At 48.7% G+C, this 24,540-nt stretch overlaps 1 protein-coding gene across 2 annotated transcripts in view; it reads right to left on the bottom strand.

The window, feature by feature from the left end:
• Positions 1-20,054, bottom strand: part of FAM120B (family with sequence similarity 120B) — a 32,734-nt gene extending 12,680 nt beyond the window's left edge. The window contains exons 1-6 of one of the 2 annotated variants that reach the window (XM_054722315.1): positions 19,993-20,054; positions 19,206-19,317; positions 10,172-11,568; positions 7,360-7,540; positions 3,166-3,264; positions 2,075-2,247 (exon numbers count right to left, since the gene is read on the bottom strand). In XM_054722315.1, coding sequence (XP_054578290.1) covers positions 2,075-2,247; positions 3,166-3,264; positions 7,360-7,540; positions 10,172-11,548 — 1,830 coding nt within the window. In that variant the 5' untranslated portion in view covers positions 11,549-11,568; positions 19,206-19,317; positions 19,993-20,054. The remainder of the gene's footprint in view (positions 1-2,074; positions 2,248-3,165; positions 3,265-7,359; positions 7,541-10,171; positions 11,569-19,205; positions 19,318-19,992) is intronic. The other variant, XM_028138277.2, reaches the window with a different exon arrangement.
• Between the last annotated feature and the right edge of the window lie 4,486 nt (positions 20,055-24,540).

The raw sequence follows: 24,540 nt of genomic DNA, 5'->3' as shown, positions 1-24,540 counted from the left end.
GGCCTCTCCCCGCAGGCCAAGCTGGACAGAGAGCCTGAGACAGCACAGCGTCCCATGGAGGACATGGCCGCACTGGGCGGCTAGGGCTGGGATGAGAACGCACCCTCAGCAGCCCCAGGGGAAGCTTGTGCCTTCGAATCCCAATTTAAAGGAAATCAGGACCCCCAGAATATGAGTCCCTGCCAAGCCTTCGTGGAATGAAAGGTCTAGGAAGAGTATGAGAAACAAGAAGGCAGAAATGCGGAGAAGAGCCAGGCAGGGAGGCAGGGAGGGGACCCAAGAGCCATGATGGACGCAGACTCCACGGGCCTCCTCAAGGGAGGGGAGGGGCTGGGACCAGCTTGGTGACCCCCTCAGAAGGACCTGGGAGCTCCTCCAAACAGGACGTGCACCCTGTGGGAAGTCCCAGCATGGGGAGACTGACGCTGCTAAGCTCTGAACATTCCGCCCCCCCGCCCCGCCCCCAACCCGTCACCTCCCTATTCCATTTTTACTCCACAGTAGTTGTTTGCCTTTGTGTAAATAACAACTTGCGCATCTCAGGGGGAAAACACCATCTACAGAGAAGTGGTACTCGTGACCAAGAAAGAACACCCCCCGACAGACGCGGGTCCCAGCAGAGGAAGTCGTTTTAAATCCACAACCCACCTCTGCGTTAACCTGGGTTTGCTGCTATGTGATGCCACCTCCTGCCCTGAGCCACGTTTGAAGAAAGTGGTTTAAAAAGGGCCCTTGGGGCACTGTTCCTGCCCTGCTTGCTCACCGCCCACATCCAGCCGCCAGTTACAGCGGACAAGTCTACACTGCAGACTCTTGGTGACACGACACTGCAGTGTCACAGGGAGAGCACGGCGCTGCTAGCAGTTAAGCGCCCTTTCTGGGATGCACGTGCCCTCACGGAGGCTCTTCCCAGACTAGTTTCTGTGCAGTTTGTACACCGAACAGAACGTACTTTTATCCCAAATCACACCCAAAAGCATCTAATTTAAGCACAGCTATATGGACATATGAGAATTCTTCAAGTGCACCTTCTTAGCAGACTGACCTAGGGCAATAATTACCCCGTGAGTGACAGTCAGGACCTCGCTATTCCAGGGACACCACGGCGGGCACTGAGGCCGGGAAGTGGCGAGGTCCCTGAAATGCAACTCAGCTATTGTGAAGTGAATTCAGATTGAAAACAGAATCACACGACTTCCCACTCCAGGCAAATAAAACGCGTGGTTATGCCCAACAGACCCCAGATCAGACAAAGACAGATGGCCTGGAGGGGGTTATGAGACGGTTCCATGGCTAAAGACACAGGCCGTCTGCTCTTGTAGTTGGGACAACGGAGACAGAAGTGAATGTAAAGTAGGACAGTGGGGGCAGGGAGGCGGGGCTGGGGATGGACACTGCTGTGTGTGTGGAAAACTACCAAAATGGCCAATCTTTTTACTGGCTTTTCTAATTTTCATATGTAAACTAAGTGTAAAATGAATGAGGAAGGAGCTGTCCAGCCCGCTGAAGGGCCTGACAGGGACCCCCGCCCCCCTGCAGCGGGCTGAGGACTGAGGGCAATGGGGACGACGAGCGCAGCCTTGTCACAGGAGCTCCTACAAAGCACCCCCACGCCTTCTACCCCAGGATTGTCCCAGGCCACAGGAGGAAGCTGTTATCTCCTTCTCAGCTGAGAGCGTGAGGGACATGCTCGACTTTTAGAGGAACGGCTGGCTGTGACTTAGGAAAGCTGAAGTCACTCTCCCAGCAGCGCAGACCTGCTGAGGGAGCTGGGGCGGTTCAGAGCTGGGCCCCCCTGCACCCTGTGCCCAGGAAAGGAAGGACCACCTAGCAGTCACACAACAGAAGGTCTCCGCGTCCTGAAGCTTTGGAAGCAGAACCAAAGGGCAGCAGGGCTCCAAGCCCGTTCCTTGCGTGCTCCTCTAGTCGGAAGGCAGGCCCAGCAGAGCCGGCGCTCAAGGACCAGCACTGGACAGTGATGCAGCCGCCGCCTGGCTGCACCGAGTGCTGCCTCTCACGTGAGATGGAGGCCAAAAGTGAGAGCAACTGAGCGGCCACAAGGAGCCCAGGTTACCTGCACAAACAGGTAGGCGAGGAGGCAGCACAGCGCTTGGAAGGGGCTCTCCACGGCCTGCAGCTCTTCGCTCGAGGAGAAGAGGTCGAAGCAGGCGAGGAGCACCTCCACGCGCCGTGCTTGGGTTCCGGGCTCGTGGTTCAGCCACAGCAGTTTCAAACTAGGCGTTCCCCCTGCACAAAAAGTCCACAGAGTCCATGACATCAGCCTCCGCACCAGCGAGTTTCTCTAGGAAGACAGTGTGAGAGCAAAGGACACGAGCCTCCCCTCCTGACACCCGGGGCTCTACAGCTTAGAGGGAGCAGAGGCAAATGTCAGCAGAGGCCTGGGTTGAAGGCCAGCGCACACGCATTTCCCGGACAACACTGCGCTTCCATGTTCTGAGGGCACAGCTCTCTCCTCCCTGCGTGGTGCCCGCAGGGTTAAGAATGCTTTCTGGAAGACGCTCCCAGGCGCTGTGCTCAGGAGGTTGGGCTGAGACACCAGCTCCTCGTCCCTGTTTCTGTGCCATTTTTACTCCACAGTAGTTGTTGGCCTTTGTGTAAATAACAAATTACACTGTTAACGTCAAAGAAAAGAAAAGCTCATTAACTTGGATCACAACAACGCATGAGTGCCGAGGAAGACATGGCAGACAGAGGTGCTGCAATGTGTAGGAAGCAAGGACTTGCTTCGGCTCACTGTGGGTGAATGTGCTTTTCCTTCCCTCTCATTATGCTTGAAGATACCTCTCGTAAAAAAGGAAACTTATTTTTTCAGTTAAAATAACTTTCCATGCATTAAAATATGCTCTCAGTAGTAGGAAGAAGAGCTGATTTGTGCAGAGTATCAGGAACCCAACCCTCAGTGGGTCAGGCTGGGGTCCGGCGGTAATGGGCTCTGTCTGAAACCCTGAGCGGAGCCCAGCAGCAGGCTGGCACACAGGTCCGCGGGCCGCCCTCCCTCTGCTGTGAGGAACAGAGGTCCTCCTCCAGGCCCACTGAACCGGCCACTAGTGCGTGTGCAGTTCTGGAAAATGTGTCTCCAGGCAAATCCTACACTCTACCGCTAGGGGAACAATCAGGGACCTGCTTGACCGAGGCCGTCTGTACCTGGGAGGCTCATCTGCAGAGGCCTGACAAGGTCCGGGTGTGTCAGCGGGTTCCCAGAGTACACAAACCACTCCTGGACGGGCGGGCAGCTGGCGCTATCTGAGGAAAGACAGCGGATCAGTAGATGTGTAAGGGCCAAGGGTTCCCAAACCCAGCTCTGCCAGGGACCCTTCCAAGCGGAGGTAGTACTTCCTCCTGTCTGGAGCCTGATGCCTCCTGCGCTCCCCAGCATCAGACACTCCCTCCACTGTCCTCAGGCAGAGGCAGGAAAAGAGCACCAGGCCCCTCTGTGTGTTCTTCTGTGTCATAGGCAACAGGTCAGGTGGCTACACAGACCCTGTGTGCCCCCTGCCGCGAGAGGTGAGGGCAGAGGCTGCACTCACCAGGATCGTCTGGCAGTGGGCGGACTGTCCTCACCTACCCTGAACATCCAGATGGCACCATTTCCACTTTTAACCGGAACACCCCTCTTTCAGACAGCCTCAGCCCCACGCCTGATGCAAAGTGTTATCTGAGATCTTCAAGTAACAATAAACCTATTTTCCTGGAAAACCCTAGAGTTTGGCCATTCTCTGTGGCACCACTTCGTTTCAGAGGCTTTGATCTGTCATTACTTTGAAATTATAGCAGACATGTTTGCAAATAATTTGGTTTGTCTGAATTAAGATGAGATAATCCTGATGCCTATACATACAGAAAGAGAGAAGAGGAAACAGCCCGGCAGTCCTAAAGAAAAGGCTGCCTCTCCCTGGAACTCGATTGGCTGGGCTCTGGGGTCCATGAGCGAAGGCAGGCCTCTCGGAAAAGCTCTTTGCTGTTTCCCTCTCCCTCCCGCAGGGACCTCGCACGGAGATGGAAGGAGGCCCGATCCTGCTCCTGTCATCCCGACACACGGTGCCGCTCTGTCAAACCCACAGGCAGCCAAGACGTGTCTCCCTGGGCGCAGCATGGGTGACTGTGCACCCTCCACCTCTCCCCTCAGAAACCTGCCAGGTCACGCCCCCCCCACCCCCCACCAGCGCCAACTCCCTCCCAATCTGGGTCTGGGGGCACATTTGGGGCGTATGGGGCAAAAGAGAGCAAGAAGCAATGTGGACTTCAACCTCTCAATTACTGGGATTTTCAAGTTTGTAACAATCTTGTAGGTTTGTTAAAAATATATTTGTCCTATGAAGTACCATCTCACACCTGTCAGAATGGCTACCATCAATAAACCAACAAACAACAAATGCTGGTGAGAAAAGGGAATCCTCGTGCACTGCTGGTGGGAAGGCAGACTGGTGCAGCTACTGTGGAAAACAGTATGGAGTTACCTCAAAATTAAAAAATGGATCTTCTGGCCCTAACTGGTATGGCTCAGTGGATAGAGCGTCGGCCTGCAGACTGAAGGGTCCCAGGTTCGATTCCAGTCAAGGGCATGTACCTTGGTTGTGGGCACATCCCCAGTAAGGGGGTGTGCAGGAGGCAGCTGATGGATGTTTCTCTCTCATCGATGTTTCTAACTCTCTATCCCTCTCCCTTCCTCTCTGTAAAAAAATCAATAAAATCTTCTGTTTGACCAAGTGATCCCATTTCTGGAACTATATCCTAAGAGACCTGAAACACCAATCAGAAAGAATGCATGCACCCCTATGTTCACAGCAGCATTATTTACAGTAGCCAAGATCTGGAAACAGCCCAGGTGCCCATCAATAGATGAGTGGATAAAAAAGCTGTGGTACCTTTATACCATGGAATACTATGCAGCTGTAAAAAAGAATCTCTTACCCTTTGAGACAGCATGGAGGGGCCTGGAGAGGATTATGCTAAGCGAAACAAGTCAGTCAGTCAGAGAAAGACAACTATCACATGATCTCACTTATAAGTGGATTCTAAAGGAAAAAAACCAAAAACCTGACAAACAAAATAGGTCCAGAGGGATGGATGCATGGAACAGAACAACAGATCTTGGAGGGAAGGTTAGAGCGGGGGGGACGGGATGGACAGGAAGAGATTAACCAAAGAACATATCTGTATAAGCCATGGACACAGACAATAGCATGGGAAAGGCCTGGGCTGGGTGGGGAGGAGCAAAAAGGGAGAAACTGGGAGACATCTGTAATACTGCCAACAATAAAGTAAAATTAAAAACATATGCATATGTATGTCCTTATAGTTCTGTAATATTTTTATACTGCTGTTTAATCTACAATTGTGTGTGCTTATGGACTTTAAAGAAACAGAATAACTTTCCATTCTTTTTTGTGTATTTTTTTTTATTACCTTTTAGGTCAGTATCTAGGATTTCAAAGAGTGAATGGCCTGCAGGCACTTTGCAAAGGTGCCACGCCTGCTGGACACTGACTATGTACCACAGGGCTGAGTGCCCATCAGACCAGCAGCCCTGCCAGCCCACTGGGCGAAGTGAGGAGGATGCCCAGCAACAGGACAGCTAACCCCGTCAGAGGCGCTGCCACCTGGGCTCTGCGCCAACACCGGGAGCCACCGGGACGCGGAGGAGCAGCTTCTCCTCCCTCAAGTTTAAAAGGCTTCACAGTGACGTCAGCTAAGATGGTCCGTGGGGAGACTGACTCAGAGATAGAGTTAGAATCCGGAAACACCGGCAGAAGGCCAGGGAGGGCTACGGGGCGAGTGATTGCAGGGCTCTCCCCACATTTGGCACAGCGCTGTCTAGCCATCCAAATACCATGTATTCAACTATAACATACATGTAGGTGTGACATCAACCAGCCACACCAGCACCATCAGATCTGGAGCGTCCAGCAGGTCATTATCCACATCGTCCCCACAACAAGGGACTCGAAGTGTCAAGGTATCGATTCGGTGCCTGTGACTCCCGGCTCAGCACACCGTGCAGAGCCTGGGCCGTGTGTTCAGTCTGTGCCCTGGAGGTAAAGGCACCTGGACTCTAAACCTCTATATTTTATTTTATTTTAATATTTTTATTGATTTCAGAAAGAAGGGTGAGGAACATCAATGATGAGAAAGAACCACTGACTGGCTGCTTCCTGCACACCCCACACTGGGGATTGAGCCTGCAACTCGGGCATGTGCCCTGACAGGGAATTGAACCGTGACCTCCTAGTTCATGGGTCAACACTCAACCACTGAACCACACTGGCCAGGCATCTATTTTAACTTCATTTAATAAAATACAGTTGACCCCTGAACAATGAGTTTGAGCGGCGGAGGTCCATTTATATGCAGATTTTAGTAAGTGGACCCCAGGCCGTTCAAACCCCCATTTTTCAAGGAATCTGAGGATGCAGGCCAACTGTAGTTGTAGGTGAATTTCTGACTCAGTGTGAGGTTGACACCCCTAACAGACTCCTGCATTGTTTTGGTCAAGGGCCAACTGTATTCTAAAAATAATTTGAGGCAAATATTATTCTACAATGTAAATTCTTTTCATGATGAAAATATCTTTTCAAATCATCAATGTGCAATCATTCATGTTCAGAAAGAGCCATATAAGAAAAAAATTGAACAATATTTGTCCCCAAAGCTTATTACATAGGTTCGTTTCTGTTTTTAAATCAGCTTCTTTCTCATCACCTCAGGTCAGATATGACGGTGCAGTCGGCCTCTCTCAGGTGAGTGAGGTGACAGATACTACCTGCATGCTCTTCTCGTCCCCTCACTCCCCGAAACCATTCCTCAGAGAGGGTTTGGGGCCTGATGGACTCCTCGGTGCTGAAGGTATCCCAGGTTACTGCCCTGGCCACTGATGTCCTCTCCCTATACTCGCTGCTACTGCACAACGGACAGAAAGATGGGGAGACACGTAAACTTATGACAAATACCCTAAAGGAAAATTTTGTTTATATTTTAAAAGACGATGTACTAGATTTTATATGATATTTTGAGGAACAGTAAGTAGACACTGTCTCCTACTCTGCAGAGGAAAAGGTTAAACACAGCTCCTCTCTGCAGAGGAAAAGGTTTTCACATTCAAAGAAGCACAGTCCTTTAAGGCACAACCACAAACGCTTCATAGAAACAGGCTCTTTTTAATGACTGCGGGCCAATTGCGGGCCGAGTAGACTCAGAGGCCTGTGGCCTTCACCTCACTTTACGCGGATGTCGGGGTGTCCCACCACAGCCTTCACTGAGGAACAAACCCTGTTTAATGGCATCTGTGTCTTCAGCGGCCAGTCAGAAGCCGCCTGTGCCCGCACCGTCACGAGGACTCACCTTGGCCATCCGCCAGCAGGAGGGAGTAGACACGCTGCCGCACCGGGCGGTAGACGAAGGCCTGGCTGGGCAGGGCCTGGTCCAGGGCATCCTCCAAGGTGTTGCTGCACTCAATCTCCCCACTGGCCATGATGTTGTACACCAGGTAGCTCTCCGCCTGGACGTGCTGGGCTCTAGCAACCTGCTCAAAGTTGAGACACAATGGAATTCTCCTTGCAAACAAAAGGACATTCAAACAGAAAAAGTCAGCACCTTTAGGTCACACACCAGTGTTTTAAGGCACACAGCAAGGAATAACTATCCCCCAAACTCAAACTGGTGTCTGTGTTTCCTGTCTTCTGGGCTTCTGGCTGAGAGCTTTCTTGCTCCCCGTTCTCCAGTCCCAAGCACCTGTCAGACTTGCTGACTCGGCAGCATGGTCCTCTGTCCACCTGAGAGCAATGATGCTGGGAAAGGCTCTGCCCAACCTATCTCAGCCAGTCTCGCTCCTCCCCGCCATCCGCAAGCAGGTCCAACCACTGCCCTCCTCCAAGCAAGTTCTTCACACTAACAGTCAAGGCCCCTTTACAGTAAAGGCCTCAATCCCTTCCCCCCACAAACTGTTTTGGCCTCAGAGAACCTGCCATTCCCAGCCCCAGTGCACACCCGCAGTGCTCCCAGGAATGCTCAACCCTCTCCCACCTGCACCTGAACTACCAGCCCCTCTCCCTGGAGGGCTCACCTCAGTGTCGACCCCTCCTCACGGGACTCGACTCACACTGACCCTGCAGAGGTGACCCTGTCTGATCTCCCCACTAAACTATAAACTCCTTGGGAGGAGATGCTGGTCACATTCATTCCTTTGCTCAATAATCTGATGGCAGGTGAAGAGATGGATGATTTAAATGATTTACTTTCTTATCAAATAAGAACTAAACTCAGAAGGGCTATAAACCTACATACAGGTTTTATTCTCCTGTGAAGAACATTCTTATTACTGCAGGAAAAAAATTCATCTACATTACTACCAAAAATTTAAGTCTAAATAGTCTATAGCTAATGGCACTTAAAACCTGGCATCAGGATAACTTGGAATATAAAAAACTCAGTGAATCAGATTGTCTCGTTGTTTATACACACTAGTAATGTTGATTCATTATTGCAGACTTGAGTCAATCTTTTTATTCATCACTTCCTTCATATATAAAATACATTTAATAAAAGTGGCAACCTCACAAAACTACTGAGGATTGAGAGAGGTAACACAGGAAACGCACCTGGCTGGCACATCCTGTGTGCTCAGTGAGTGTCAACTGTTATTATAATACTAGTGGCCCGGTGCATGAAATTCGTATCCCTCAGCCTGGCCTGCACCCTCTCCAATCTGGGACCCCTCAGGCGATGTCTGACTGCCGGTTTAGACCAGATCCCTCGGGCCTAAACCGGCAGTCAGACATCCCTCTCACAATCCGGGACCACTGGCTCCTAACTGCTCACCTGCCAGCCTGCCTGCCTGATCGCCCCAACCACTCTGCCTGCCGACCTGCTCGCCCCCAACTGCCCCCCCCCTACTGACCTGATTGCCCCCAACTGCCCGCCCCCCTGCCGGCCTGCTCGTCCCAACTGCCCCCGTCTGCCAGCCTGATCACCCCCAACTGGCTTGCTCGCCCCCAACTGCCCCTCCTGCTGGCCTGATCACCCCCAACTGCCCTCCCCTCCTGGCCTGATTGCCCCTAACCACCTCTGCCTCGGCCCCGTCACCATGGCTTTGTTCGGAAGGACGTCCAGAAGGTCTTCCGATCTAATGAGCATATTACCCTTTTATTAGTATAGATAAGGCTAGACAGACTACAAAGATGTCCATTTCGTTGCTAAAATGTCTTTTTAAAATTTTTATCTCTATTGTTCAGAGTATTACACATGTCCTCCTTTCCTCCACTTTAATCCCCTTCACCTCACGCCCGCACCCACTAAAATGTCTTTAAATCACGACAGAGGACAAGCTAGCAGCTTTAAGGTAAGATTAAAAAAAAAAAAAGTATTTTAAAGAGCTACTACTTGATACTCTAGCCAACTGAAGATCATCAGAAGTGACCTATTTCCCTATACGCCCCTTCTGACATAAAATCTATCAGAAATGTTATTTATTTCATGATCCTGTTAAAGCAATAGCTCCCAATTTCCCCCCTTATTCTCTCTTCCACCATTTATAATTCTTTTTATTTCAAACAAATTGGTATTCTGACAAATTAATCTAGAAAGTTATAGTGACCCTACCGAGGAATGTTAAATTTTGGTAACTACACAGTCTTTCCTGCTTGAAGCACATCAGCCCCATTGAGGTCTCTGGCTCCACTCTACCTCTTCTGGGAGCTTCTCTCTATCCCTTAGCCCAGTGGTCGACAAACTCATTAGTCAACAGAGCCAAGTATCAACAGTACGACGACTGAAATTTCTTTTGAGAGCCAAATTTCTTAAACTTAAACTATATAGGTAGGTACATTATTAACTTAATTAGGGTACTCCTAAGCTGGCCTCTGCTAAAAACTCAAGGGGTCAAAGAGCTGCATGTGGCTCTCAAGCCGCAGTTTGCCGACCACTTCCTAAACCCACAGGGATCTCTCTCCTTCAGAGCCCTCTTCTGGAACAGTCATGTGACAATATCAAATATGGTTTACAATGTGAGTTTTCAGGGCTTATGTCATACCTCCTAACTAAACTCCTGGGTCCTATTCCGCATTCCCAGAGCACCTTAACTACACAGGGGGTCAATATTCACTGACCGGTGCCTGATGGATGCGTTTCTTACATTAGGGCGGGCGTGTCTACCTACCTTTAAGATTTCCATGTCTGAAACCATGGTTACTTGTCGCTGGATTTCAGGCTCCATATTCATGGGGTCTTCCTCCTTGAATTCAGGGTCTGTACACATGGGACTTTCTTGCTTGGATTCCGGGTCTGTACACATGGGAACTTCCTGCTTAGACTCAGGGTCTGTACACATGGGACTTTCTTGCTTGGACTCAGGGTCTGTACACACAGGACTTTCTTGCTTGGACTCAGGGTCTGTACACACAGGACTTTCTTGCTTGGATCCAGAATCTGTACTCTCAGGACTTTCTTGCTTGGATCCAGAATCTGTACTCTCAGGACTTTCTTGCTTGGATTCAGGGTCTGAACTCTCAGGACTTTCTTGCTTGGATTCAGGGTCTGAAGTCACGGATTCTACCTGCTTGTCCAAAGTTGTTATAGCTTTGGCTTTTGGGGGAATCCATGGAGATTTCTGTCCTGGTAAAAGATATGATGCCATCCCCTTATAAAAAAGAGCTTTGTTTGGTCCCAAAGGTAACATCTCTTCCAGCTTTTTCTCACCCTGATATACGCGAAGGACTTTAGCTATGTGGTCTGCTACAGCTAAGACGACGCTGCCTCTCCTGTCACAGTTCTCTTTCACGGAAGTGTAGAAGGACAAGCACTTGTACCGAAAGGTTTCAAACATGCCTTCCGGGACGACATCGTTGCCCAGCAGGCAGGCCAGAAGGGGAAGGTCTGCCAGGCAGAGGCCAAGGCTTGCACAGAGCTTCTCCCTGCAGAACATGACGGTGCTGAGGCTGTCCAGGCAGAGCTCGCTGATTGAGAAGTAGGGACAGGAATCATAAATTAAGTAGTCAGTGTCTTCTCCGAGGATCCCGAGACAGTTATTCTGGAGGCCGTAAGAAGCCACCTCATAGTCAGCCTCCTGTAAGGAGCACAGAGTTTCCTGACCCAGTGTCTTCAGAGCAAACCGCGTGAATATGGCCAGCCCCGAGGGGATGAAGAACATGCTCCTGCTGGGCTGCTCCCTGTGCGTCTTGATATAATGGAAAATCCTGGCAATCTCCCTGTTGTTCTTGAGTCTCCGTTTCACCCAAACATCTCTCTTCTCCTTCTCCACCATACCATCAAAGAAGAATACCAACTTGATGCCAACATCTGTAAAAGTTCTCACAAAATCTCGCAAGACAGAGAAGTATTCCTTCCACTGGCCGCCGCAAACCCATGATTCAGGGGTATACCAGTACCTGAGACAGCACATGGCGTCCACCACGATGGTGGGAGTGCATCCGGGATGCTTGCTTTGGTGCTGCTCGGCCAGCTCTTTGAAATTCACTACTGTACATACATGTGGGCAGCTGCTTGCCACAAACCCCTGCAAGCCTCTCACACCCATGACTGACCTCCCAGAAGGATCTGGAAAGGAAAGTAAACCAGTTATTATGGCACCTTACAAAGCCCACAGACAATGGTGAATAGCCATTCTCTATCAGGAGCCTAAAGTTTTCCATAAAAACACGTGAGGAACTTTAGCTAAGTGTAAATTACTTGAGTTGAACTTTTCAAAGACAACACAGTGTAGCTTCTTTTTAAGATTTTAGCTAGGACTATTATTCAAGAGATTTCTCAACTGGATTCAAAACAGGCTAACCGTTTTCAAAAAAGTAATATTTTCCATCTAGGAACCCAAATAGAAGTTAACTCTGAAAACCTAAAAACAAAAATGGATATTTCTCAAAATAATTTTGATGAAAGAAGCCAGATTCAAAAAAATAAAATAAAAAAGTACACACTATGATTCCATTTGAATATAATTTTTGGTTCACTGAGAGCTGAGCTCATTTGTAGTGGCAGAGAGCATCTGGGTGGGGGCAGGTGAGAGGCGGGATTTACGAAGGGGACTTTTGGGGTGATGGTTCTATTCATTACCTTGACTGTGGTGATGATATCATGGGTGAACACGTGTTACCTATAAACTCTAAGCCTGTGCAGTTTCCTGTATGTCAACTACACCTCAATATAGGGGTTGAAAAGACAACTAGCTGACCCTGAACAACACTGGTGTCAAGGGCACTGCCCACCTGCACAGTCAGAAACCCACATCTATGTTGTCAGCCTTCTCCAACCTCAGGTAGAAAAAATATAGTAAATAAAAGTTCACTATGGCCCAGCCGGTGTGGCTCAGTAGTTGAGCATTGGCCCATGAACCAGGAGGTCACAGTTCAATTCCTAGTTAAGGCACATGCCTGGGTTGTGGGCTCAGTCCACTGTAGGGGGCGTGCAGGAGGAAGCCGATCTATGTTTCTCTCTCATCAATGTTTCTATCCCTCTCCCTTCCTCTCTCTAAAATCAATTAAAAATATATATATTTTTAAAAAGTTTATAAGGCAAATGTGTATAATATCTGAGATGGTGAATAACTCTGAATGGGAAATTGCCCTTTCTAAAATGTGAAAACACACAATGTAGTTAGTTCAGAGTTAGAATTCAAAATCTAAAAAAACACACCAAGCAGAGTATTGTGTCCTAAGTTGCCCTTCTATATAATAAAAGTCGGAACATAAGGCATGGCTTGAGGAGGTCAGAAAAACTCCATGACGTCTGTATCTTAATGGCCTGCTCTTTTCACTTTGGTTTTCTTTACTTCATCAGGGCTTAGTGTCCTTTGACAAAACAAACAAAAATCCTCATTATGCAAAAGCAACACAAGGACAAGCGGGCCTCTCCAGGGCTGAGGCCTGAGCGCAGGGGCAACCAGTGTCTGCAACCCATCCGCCAGCGATGACTCCTCTCACCAGGAGCTCGCTCCCACCACACAGCTGCGCGTGGCACACCAACCTCCATCTCCACAACAACCCGGCAGGTACAAGTCTGACTCCACGTCACAGATAAAGAAGCTGTAAGTAGACTATCAGGGAAAAGGCACCGGCACTGGTGATCGTTTCTGTGGATGGGCAGTGGCCCTATTAGAATCTGAAGTTACCTGTTTAATAGCCATTAAGTGAGAACTACATAACAACTGAATGGATATAACACACATTCATGTTGAAATGTAGAGAAGTCTTGCTCATTAAGTTATTAAATATAATGGAACACATGCATCCACACACCAAGACCACTGTAGAGCTCTTATTGACTAACAGGCATTTATCTTGGGAGCATTATCAAGTAATTTGACTTTTGATTATTATCTCAACGAGAAGGTGGCTGCAGTTTGGACCTCCAGGCATGGATCCCACATCTAGGAAGGATACACCATATTTCTGAAGCAGAGGGGTTTTTCTTATGACACTCCAGCGGTAGCGAGGTACAAGTCTAGAAAGGGTGTTAAAGGACTTGTCTAATTCCAGGCCATTATTCTATGCCTAGCTTTGAAAAGAGCAGGCTGGTCAGGTTTGTTGACAATGAGGAAGCAAAAGTAAATTACAAACTGTGTGACTAGGTTTCCATACTTTCACCAGGCTCCAGGCTGGGTGCTGCCGACCACCCCCTCCCCCGCCCCCCCCCCCCCCCCCCCCCCCAGGCCCACAGGCAGCCAGGAGCACAGCGGACCCTTCCCTCACCCCCAGCTCCTACAGGCGGGGCCCCCATCTGTGCAGCCGCCCACCATGCTTGGGCTGGCTGCCTTCCCTCACCAACAAAAAGGATTTTTGTTTCAAGCATTTTTCTACTAAAACTGCAAGTGACAACATTGAGTTTCCAAAAACACTCTCCTCTTTATTTTACAGAGTCGGGCTCAGCTCTGCTTTGATTTCATTCAAATGTTTTTCCTCCTTTCTCACCCCAGCAATGAAAAGCTCACTATTTTAATTAAACACGCACTGTTTTTTCCTGTTTTTCACACTGCCAATCTCTCCCATTTTGAATCACAAACTACCTCAGGAATGTTACCTTACAATGTGCTCTTGTGTGGCATTTGCAAAGAAAAATTCGGATACACAAAGATCTGGGAACCTGTGACAGCAGAGGGGCCTTCCATTTTCAGCTCAATATGTTACACACCACACCACCACCTGTCAACACAGGCAGAGTGGTGGGAAATGAAATGCTGCAAGAGATAATTTTGTGGCCCTGGCCGCCAGGTGGCTTGAGTAGTTGGAGCACAGCCCCATACATCAAAAGGCTGCAGGTGTGATTCCTGGACAGGGCACACACCCAGGTTGTGGGTTCAATCCCTGGTTGGGGCGTATAGGAGGTAACCAAAGGATATTTCTTTCTCTCTCCCTTCTTCTCTTTCTAAAATCAATAAAAAAACATATCCTCTGGTGAGAATTAAAAAATATTTTTTTAAAAGATAGTTTTGCCCTAACTGGTTTGGCTCAGTGGATAGAGCGTCGGCCTGCGGACTGAAGGGTCCCGGGTTCGATTCCGGTCAAGGGCATGTGCCTTGGTTGTGGGCACGACCACAGTGGGGGGTGTGCAGGAGGCAGCTGATCAATGTTTCTCTCTCATCAATGTTTCTAACTCTCTATCCCTCTCCCTTCCTCTCTGTAAAAATCAATGAAATATATTTTTAAAAAATATTTAAATAAATAAATAAAAAAATAAAGATAATTTTGTGGCCATTACCTTTTTAAACAATTTTTTTGTTTTTAAGCCTTTTATTGGTAAGAGTAATACTGAGGTTTTTTCATTCTCTACCATTAAAGATTATTTAAATATATATGTGTATATATAATTTATTCTGCCTGTAAACCATAAGGAAATTTTCAATGCTGAGAAAGAAAACAGAAGTTATGTCTCCTTTGGTAGGAGTCTTACTGCCCAAAACACAACCTGGGAAACAGTTCTCTCAATGTGGGCCCCTCCAGGGCAGACGTCACTGTCACACCGACACCAGCAGTGTCTGCCATGCCAGGGCCAGTATTTGTGAATGAGTAAATGAAGGCATCAAAGGGCAGGTGTATAAAGAGAGGTCAGGAATCACCAAGTGTACAGACTCCAAATGTGGGCAGAGGGAGAGTAACACGTAGGCCCGTGTCCTCAAGTAGCACCAGTGCCAGACATTTCACGGAAGAGCAGCCGGCAGGCACTCAGAGAGCCATCACAGAGGCAGCCTCATCGCCAGGAACGGCCTCCTTGTCCTGACAGCCTGACCAATCCCAGGTACTGGGTTGCAGTAAACAAAGAAATGGACAGAAGACAAGTCCAGAAGCTCCTTTAGTCACAACCTTTCAATGGACAGAGAAATGGAGAGTGGCATGCCTCAGCAAAAACATATCCACCCGACCTGTACCGACAGGTCCGGAGCCAATCCAGACAGAGGGACAAATGGACTCACAGCCAGACACTGGACACATCCCATGTGCAGAGCAGCATCTGCAGGACATCCAGTGCCAGAGGTTGCAGCTCCTTAAGACATGGCCAGTGCCAGTGCATCCCCGCCCCGCCCACCCCCCACCCCTGCCGCCCCGTGCCAGAGCCCCACTGTGCAGAGGGCATTGGAAGCGCTGGAGTTGATTAAATCAAGTCTTTCAACTTGGAGACAAAGCAGGTTCATGTCCTACAGAGCAACAAAACCATAACCTTGGACTTATCTTTATCAAATAATGTCTCCACAAGCCAAAAATCTACAAACAAGCAACACCAGTGTCTGGTCTCTGGGCAGGAGTGAAGAGGAAAGCCAGAGGTACACCCTGGGAGCCAAACAGTGCCAGGTGGATGTTAATCAGTGGCCCGGGATGACTAGGACGAACCAGTCCTTTTAGTTCCATGCTTCGTTTCTGAGCTTCAATGGCCACATGCTGGCTGGGCCTTGGTCCACCTAGGGAGGCCCCTCATGGCTGACGTGGGGTATCTAAAGTCTGCTTTCTTCTCTCCTTTCCTCCCCTCTCGCCCCACCCAAAATAAAAGCAAGTTATGGGGAATCCGTACACAGAAGAGTATGAACAGGGATTGAGGGTTCCAAGAGGTTTGTCCCAGGACAGCTTGTGGGACAGTGTTGGCTCGATGTCTCCTGAGTATTTATGGATCCACAGACAACCAGGCGAGCAAGTAAGCAAAGGGCAGCTGCCACTCAGGTGGTCTCCACCTGCCCGAGGGCTGCCCACAGGCTCACTCGGCACTGACAGACACTCTCCTGGACCAACATCAAGCAGGCTTCCTGGGCCCTCTTCTCCACAAGGCACGCCCTTAGGCTTCCTGCTGGCCCTGCCGTCCAGTTTTAGCAAGAATCCTGCTGAGTCAGTGTAGAGAGAGAATCCCCTGCCTGACTCCTGCTGATCCTTCACTCTGCCACTTGGCAGATGCCTCTGCCCTATTTGAAGTTGAGCCCCACCTCTACCTCCGATGGCAGGTCTGGAATAAAGTCTTCCTTACTTTTCCACGTGTCAGAATAAGCAGCTCACTCACACAATGGGAAGCCTGGCGTTACCACGATGTACTCTACTACGCCCAGGTACACATGTCCAGACTCGGGTGCCCGGAAGACCCCCCACAAGCTGCCATGACCACTGGTGCCAAGAGTCAGACTGGTGCAAAGCGGATGCAGACACTCAGGAGGTGGTGGCAGACGCCTGTGTGCTGAATCCTGGGAAGATGGGGCAGACGCTGGGCAGTACTGAAGACAGAAGGAAAAGCTCTGGAATAAAACCACAGTGAGTCTAACCCCCACTTCCTTGCAATGAAACTCTGAGCAAGTTACCTTATTCTATAAGCTTCATTTTTCTTTATCTACAAAGTGAGCTCTAAAGACCAACTTCATAAATTGGTGTGATGTGATTTCATTTAGATTATAAATTTATTCATTAAACACTTCTCATTAGTTGCCTCAGGTTTAATAAAATCTGCCCAGCCCCAAATTATTAAATTATCTTAAAATTTAAAACAAAGCCATATAAATATTAGTGAGGGTTTATTATACTTATGATTTTTATAAGCTAGATTACTTTTTAATATTGGAAATAAATTTTTTTCTTAAAAAGTAGCCATGAGAAATAAAGTAGCCATGTTCTTTGCAGAAACTCATAGAACAAAGAAAAAAACTACTCATCTTCCAAAAATAGGGACAATAAACATATATTTCTAGCTGTTTTTAAAAATTGGGATCATACTTCTCTGTAACCTATTTTGTGTCTTAATTTATTAGGTGATACATGTTGCCAAGTCAGAAGGTTGACATGTTATGGTGTAATTTTTAATGGATGCACAGAGTGGTGTGAAGTGAGATCTCAACCCTACTACTGAACATTTATGCCATCTCCTATATTGCATGCCATAAATAAGAATGCCAATCACATCCATGCATAAAAATCTTGGAGCACATGCTGGATCATTTCCTTGGGATGAATCTTAGATGTGAAACTGCTGAGGCGAAGTAAAAGCACATCCTGGTAATTCTTCTCCAACCGGCTGTCAATCTGTAGTTATAAACTCGTTAGCACTCTGCTCTCCTCACCACCACCAGGGCAGTTATCTGAACATAAATCTGGTTTACTCAGTCAGCGAGCAGCTTTTCAGCAAACATGACAGCAGACACGGAACAAGGAGCAAGACAGACAGCCCTGCCCTCCGGCAGCTTACACGCCAGCAGGAACATGTCCCACAGGCAACAAGCACTTGGCCTAACTGTAGGGCCGACAAGGGCAAAGCATGTGAATGGGGGGAACACGCAGCAGGAAGACCCAGCCCAGGTCCGGGACCCACAAGGGCCGTCCTGAGTGTCCAGATGGAGACAGGAGAGCAGGCGAGACCAGAAGCAAGAGTGGTAAGGGATACATTCTTTGAAGTCCTTAAGGTGTCTTTTTTATTATTAAATAGATGTTTCTAAGGTACTTAAAATATGTTCTATTAAATAGTTTAACCTGCAACTTTGTTTTTTCCTCAAACATGGAAAATGGAGGAAAAAATAACCCCAAAAGCTAAGTGTGGCTAGAAGCTCTGTTTAAGGGAACAGGAGTGAGCTGAGCTCAGGAGGCAGGGCCAGACAGCAAAGGGGCACAGACCACACAGGCGCTCATACTTCATCTGAGGGGAAAGCAGATGCCAGTCAAGGCTCTCAAGCGCCTGCATCTCAGAAGCACTGCCTGCCAGTGTTGTGGGGGAAGGGATGGAGGCAGGGGGACTGGAGATAAGTGAGGGGCTATTGTGGACGCTGGTGGTACTGGCTGCCCAATATCCCACCCCCTATTTTGGAAGAACCCCAAGATTAGAGGGATACAGAATCCTATTTTCTACTGCAAAAGACTAGGGAGGGTAGAGAGACCGTATTCTGGTCCCCCAGATGAACCAAAGGCATGGGACCCACATTCCCACACATGCTCAGTGTACATTCAGCTCGGGTTTACTGTGCTCTGGGCCATGTGCTAGCAGCTGCGAACAAGGCAGTGAACCAGACAGAGTCCCTGTCTCAGATCTGGATCTTTAAACAGGGAAGCAAAGGCTCAGAGTCGTTCAAGAAAGAAGAAACACGGGTGTGTGTGTACATATGTCAAGATGCATAAAATCATACACTTAAAACATTTCTTTGTTCTATGAATTTTCTGCAAAGAACAAGGCTACTTTTTACAATCAGAAAGCCCCATAGCAAACACCCCATGTAGTCCCTCTGGCACTTACCAGTATTGTGCAGACTCTTGAAAAAGGCACTTCTGCCAGCAAAGGCAGGAGAGCTGGGCAGGCCAGCAGTGTGTGCTGCAGTCACCTGCCTGAGTCACAGACAGTGACGGTAAAGTGGACTGGAACCCACCTGCCTCCAAAGTCTGTATTCCTTTCACTAGGGCTCTAACACCTAACACTTTGCATGTCAGTCCAGAGATCTGTCCTTCCAGAAGGTTCTCCCAGTCCCTGGGGCCCTGACAGAATGATGAGGGCGGGACAACCCAGATTTGGGCCCCTGGGGAGACCGCCCCCCCCCCCCCCAGAGTTCCCCAATCCCCCTCAAAGGCCAATGAACCACAAACACTGTCACAGAAGAGGAAAATGTGTGCAGACCTGTAAACGTGGATGCCTCGTTTATCCAGATTTCAGGATAAGAATCCAATATAAACTTTTAAATTCATGAGTTAAAGCTAAAATAATTTATTCATCAGAGACTTCCTCAGGCTCTGACTTACCATCTAAGGATGAGTTTTCAGTTCTAACAACTCGCTCCTAAGCCCACAGGGAAAAGTATGGGAAGGGCACGCGAGGCAGGCACACCTGGCCGAAGGAATGGGGAACGCTGACCTGGGAGAAGCAAATGGATAGAAAAACATAAAAAAAGAAAAGAAAAAAAGAAAGCTGACACATAAAATCTCCGAACACCTGCCAGGGAAACAGCGGAGCGAGCCTCTAGAGCTCTGCAGTCCCGCCTCTCCCGGGTCGGGGGGGGGGGGGGGGGGGAGGAGCAGCTCGCCTCCTGGTTCTTCCCGGTTCTACCCCCGCGACCACCACGTCTTCCGGAAAGTGTCCTCGGCCTCAACCTCCGCAGGGCGGGATGGTTTTCCCTCCCCCCCCTCCACACCGACTATCCACACTCGGCCCAAAGCCCCCTCCCGGACGACGGAGACGCCGCCCTCGTGCAAGTTCCTGGGCGGCGAGCCCGCGTCACCCTTCGGGACCCGAGGGTCCAGGGCTGGAGGGCGGAGGCCCGGGCCCAGGCAGCGCAGGTGACGGGGTGGAGCACCCAGCGGCGGCGCAGAGGGTGACGCGACAGCCGGGCCGCGAGGGCACAGGCAGCGGTCGCCCGAGGGGCGGGAGCGGCGGCGGGGGTAGGCGGACAGACGGGCCCGGGAGGGGAACGGCGGGGCCGCGGGAACTTGGGCCCGGCCTGGGCCCGCCACTGGGCTCACGGCAGGGACAGCCGCGACGGCGCAGAACCGCGGACGCCGCACGGCGAGGGCCTCGCAGGCCCGGCCCTACCTAGAGATGCGCCAGCTCAGCCGCAGACTGGCCAGCAAAGCCCTGGATCCCGCCGCGGCCGCTCGCGCACTTCCGCTTCCGCTCGGAGGCTTCCGCTCCAGGGACCGCCCGAGCGTGGGGCGGGGCCGAGACGCGGAGGAAGCGAGGTGCGCAGGCGCCGCGCCCGTTGCCTGGGAAACCGCGCGGTGCGGCCGAGAGCCGCGTCCGTGGTCCCGGCTTTCCGCGGGCGCTGCCGGGGCGCCGCGCCTCCCGCTCAGTCCGCAGTCCGGGCCGCCTGCGTGGGCCCCGCTATGGCAGCTCCGGGCGGGGGTTGGGGGCTCAGTGACGGGCGGGCACCGCGGTGAGCGGGACCCCTCGTCCTGCAGCGCTTTGTCTCGAGGGACGGAGTGTGGACTCCAGGCCACGTCTCGGCCTCATTTCACCTTCGGCTGAGCTCCCTGGGGCTCCGAGGCCAGGCAGCCTTCGCATTGTGCACAGTCCCCCCCTCCGCCTGAAACGCCACCCATTTCTCTACAGCCCAGAGAGCTTCCTGGTAGCCAAGCGTGATGGCAGAAAAATAGCCTTGAAACCAATCTCATTTATGTTGACAAACCAGCTATCAATAACACCCAGCTAGGGTGCATCGCAAACCCACGCTCATGCACAGTGTCAGGAACGCGAGCCCCAGGGAGCAGGAACCCGTGGAATGTTGCTCCTGTGGAGTCCAAAGCACAGATCGAGCACTCAGGGAACTAGCGAATGGACATGACGCCACATGCAGGCATTAAACAGTTTGGGAGGGGACCCTCCATTTGGCATACAGGCTTTCCTTTCCTGTTGATATATTTTTTCTAGGTAAAATCAACAAATCGTGCTCCACAGTTATTACTGCTTGGGTGCCTACGGTTACACCAAGAAGTGTGTGAGATGGTCTCTAGTCCTAGGGAGCGCACAGGGTGGTTGGGGAGACAAATGTTTAGAAAACAAGCGAAGCCTAGAATAAGGCCTATAATGTGTGATGAAGAAGGTGGCAAGGAAATAATGTGTGAACTGAGCCAGGAGGAGGGATGGGATCTGAGACGGGATGAGAAGAGGACTTCTAGACAGACAGAGCAAACCTAGGAAAGAGATGGAAGTAGGGGTTCCGGTGGTGTGGGGGAGGATCCAGGGACACCCGACTTCAGGAGCAGGAGGTCTGAACTCATAGGCAGTGGAGGCAAGGGAGGCAGGTGCCCAAAGCCCCTCATTGCTAAGTGAGCCCTGCCATTGGGCAGTCCTCATCTACCTTGCAGAGCTTCCAGAATGCTTTCTGCCTCCCTCCTAAATATACACAGATGACCAAGGATCAACAGACATTCAAGGAAGACAGTGGGAAAAATTGGGGGGGAAAAACTGGAAGAAAAATGTTATAGAAAACTTAATTATCTACAGTCTCTGAAGATAATATTACATCAATAAGTAAAGATATATAAAAGCATTCAGAAAATAAGAGCTCTTGAAAATTCAGGAAGTAACTTAAATGCAAAAGTTGATAAAATAATAAAATTGATATTTCTTAGATAATAAAACAGAAAGAAAAGGACACAGGAAAAGAGAAAACATAAGAAAATTAGAAGATTAAGAATTTCAACATCTGAAAATAGCAATTACAGGAAAGAGAACAGAGAAAATGAGGAAACTACTCATGAAATAATTCAAGAAAACTTGCCAGACGTAAAGACATGTTCTTATGTGGAAACGGCAAACCAAATGTCCAGCACAACAGACCTGAAAAGGTCGACCCCAGGGAACAGCTTCACAAAATGTCGGTGATAAAGGCCTAGAAGTTCCCACAGGAAGAAATAGAAGGGTTGTACTTAAGGTATTGGAAATCAGAAAGGCATGGAAATTCTCAACAGACTCTCAGGAAGCTGAAATTCAATGAAGCATTTTCTTCAAAATTCTGAAGCACCTGCATCTCAGAAGCAGAAATTAATTCAAACATGGAATTCTACTCTCAATGAGACTATTAGTTAAGTGGGAGGGTAGAATAAAGATGTTTTCAGACATGCAGCTCAAAAATATTACCCACCAAATACTTCATTGCAGAAACATGCTGGAGGATATTCTCCAAAATTAAGAAGTCAAGAAAGAGGACTCTCTGGGGCCTGGAGAGCAGGAACCCAGTGGAGAAGGAGCAGGAAGTCCCAGGATGCAGGCTGAGGACCATCTAGATGGGAGCAGGAGGCCCTGGAGACATAACTCCAGGAAAAGTGTGACCCAGCAAATACTTGATGTGTTTGAATATTTCAAAAGATCTGTAGAGTTTGGTGACAATAAGTAATAGACACATAAATAGCATAGGTCTCAGTTATCAATAATGATTACACAATTTAATAAGGTAAATAGCGAATGGTAAGTTAATCAAAAGGATGCTATAACTGTTTTTGAGAAATGGGAGGTGATTTTTATCTGTATTCATAAACGTGTGTTGAGGGGGACCAAAGTTTTGCCACGCCAAAATATGCTTTCTGGGATGTTGATTTTAAGCCTTCTATTAAAAAACAAAAGACTCAGAAAGAACCTCTGGCCCTCCCCTTAGCTGCCTGGAGGAATCCAGGTAGAAAACCCTGCTCAGAGCAGGAGAGCATCCCCTCAGCATCCTAATAAAGAATGTGTTTACCACATGTTTGCTCTTCTCCTCTACCTGTGAATCACCTGCTTTCCCTTTGAAATCCCACACCCCTGCCTCCTCCTTTGTTCAAAACGGCAAATAAACCTCAACTACCCAATGCACCTGTTGGTCTCCTATTCTTATGGCACCCCCCACGTCATCTGTAGGAAATTCTGGACATGTTCTCTGTGCATTAATCTGCCTCATGCTAATTTGACTATTAGCTCAGCCAGAAGAACTTAGAAGGTGGAGAAAGTGATTTTCCTTTGACCTGACAGTGTCTAGGTCAAACCCTCATCTGCTAGGTTAAAACCCTCATCTGCTAGGTTAGGATGTCCACAGACAATCCCCACAACTGGAAAAGAAAGACATCACATCAGAAACTTCATAGTTAAATGTAGAGGAAGGAATTGGGGGTGGGAATGTGTGGGGTGGGAAGTTGCTATTTTTTCTTAGAAATCTGGAAATACAATTTGAATTTTGAAATTTGTAAGTATGTTATTCTGATAAAAGGAAAACGCTTTAAATGTTAGATTAAAGAACTGGTTATTAACTAGTACAAGTGATTGTAAGTGAAACAATTGTTACTTTCTAAAGGCTTTTTAATTTGTTTTAATGCTATAATACACTACAGTGAAGGAAAGGAAAACCCAAAAATTGCTTGCAGATTTCTTTCCTGGGAGACTAAAAGATGCACATAGAAATCAGCGTAACAGGAAAAAAAAAATTATGTGTGATTATTCACATATTTTACGACAAACACAGACACTTCCGTGTGCCCTATTGTACACATCAGCTTTACCAGTGGGGAGAAAACCTAAAACAGGGAATTAAGAATTTATGTAAAAGAGGAAAATAGGCGAGGCAAGAAAGGAAAGGAAAACTGTAGGTTGAAAGTAGGGAGAAGTTGGAACATGGAGAGATGAGGTGACCTGGGGAAAGGGTGGATGTAGGACAGGTTTCTCTAGGTAACAAATTGACCCTTTATTTTTATTTTTTAAAATATATTTTATTGATTTTTTACAGAGAGGAAGGGAGAGGGATAGAGAGTCAGAAACATCGATGAGAGAGAAACATCGATCAGCTGCCTCCTGCACACCCCCCTACTGGGGATGTGCCCACAACCAAGGTACATCCCCTTGACCGGAATCGAACCTGGGACCTTTCAGTCCGCAGGCCGATCCACTGAGCCAAACCGGTTTCAGCAAATTGACCCTTTAAATAGCCTTCAAGGTTTATTTGGAATTAGCTTTAAATTTATTTGAATCCTGAACTGAAGTTCTTTGAATGCAGCAACCACATGGGCCCTAGATTTTATTTAAATACTAGCTCACCATCTGAAAATTGTGCGAGGAAAAAAGGCACATAAAAACATACTGACTTCTACATGGTTGATTCATGTCAAATATGACAAGTGTTTTACTGCTGATAAAAAGTGTCATATAGAGCACTAACCGGTTTGGCTCAGTGGATAGAGCATTGGCCTGCGGACTGAAGGGTCCCAGGTTCGATTCCGGTCAAGGGCATGTACCTTGGTTGCAAGCACATCCCCAGTAGGGGGTGTGCAGGAGGCAGCTGATGGATGTTTCTCTCTCATCAATGTTTCTAACTCTCTATCCCTCTCCCTCTCTGTAAAAAATCAATTATATATATAATTGATTTTATTTATATTACATAAAATAAAGAGGACATGTTCTCTCTATATGACACTTTAAAGTGTCATATAGAGAGAACATGTCCTCTTCCTCTGAGAGCCATCCTCTGTCTGGCTGTGGCTTCTAGGCCCCGCAGGCATGGTGGGTGGGAGTGGGCAAAGCCTGAACCCACAAGCCACAAGTGCAGAGCAGGGGAGTGCACCTCCTGTGCCCTGATGATGAGGTGGAACTAAAAGTTACTAAGACCATGCTACCCCTAAT

This window comes from Eptesicus fuscus, chromosome 10, assembly GCF_027574615.1.
Source record: "Eptesicus fuscus isolate TK198812 chromosome 10, DD_ASM_mEF_20220401, whole genome shotgun sequence".
Classification (NCBI taxonomy): domain Eukaryota; kingdom Metazoa; phylum Chordata; class Mammalia; order Chiroptera; family Vespertilionidae; genus Eptesicus; species Eptesicus fuscus.
The sequence above is the reverse complement of the archived record's forward strand: the minus strand, read 5'-3'. Positions and strand labels throughout refer to the sequence as shown.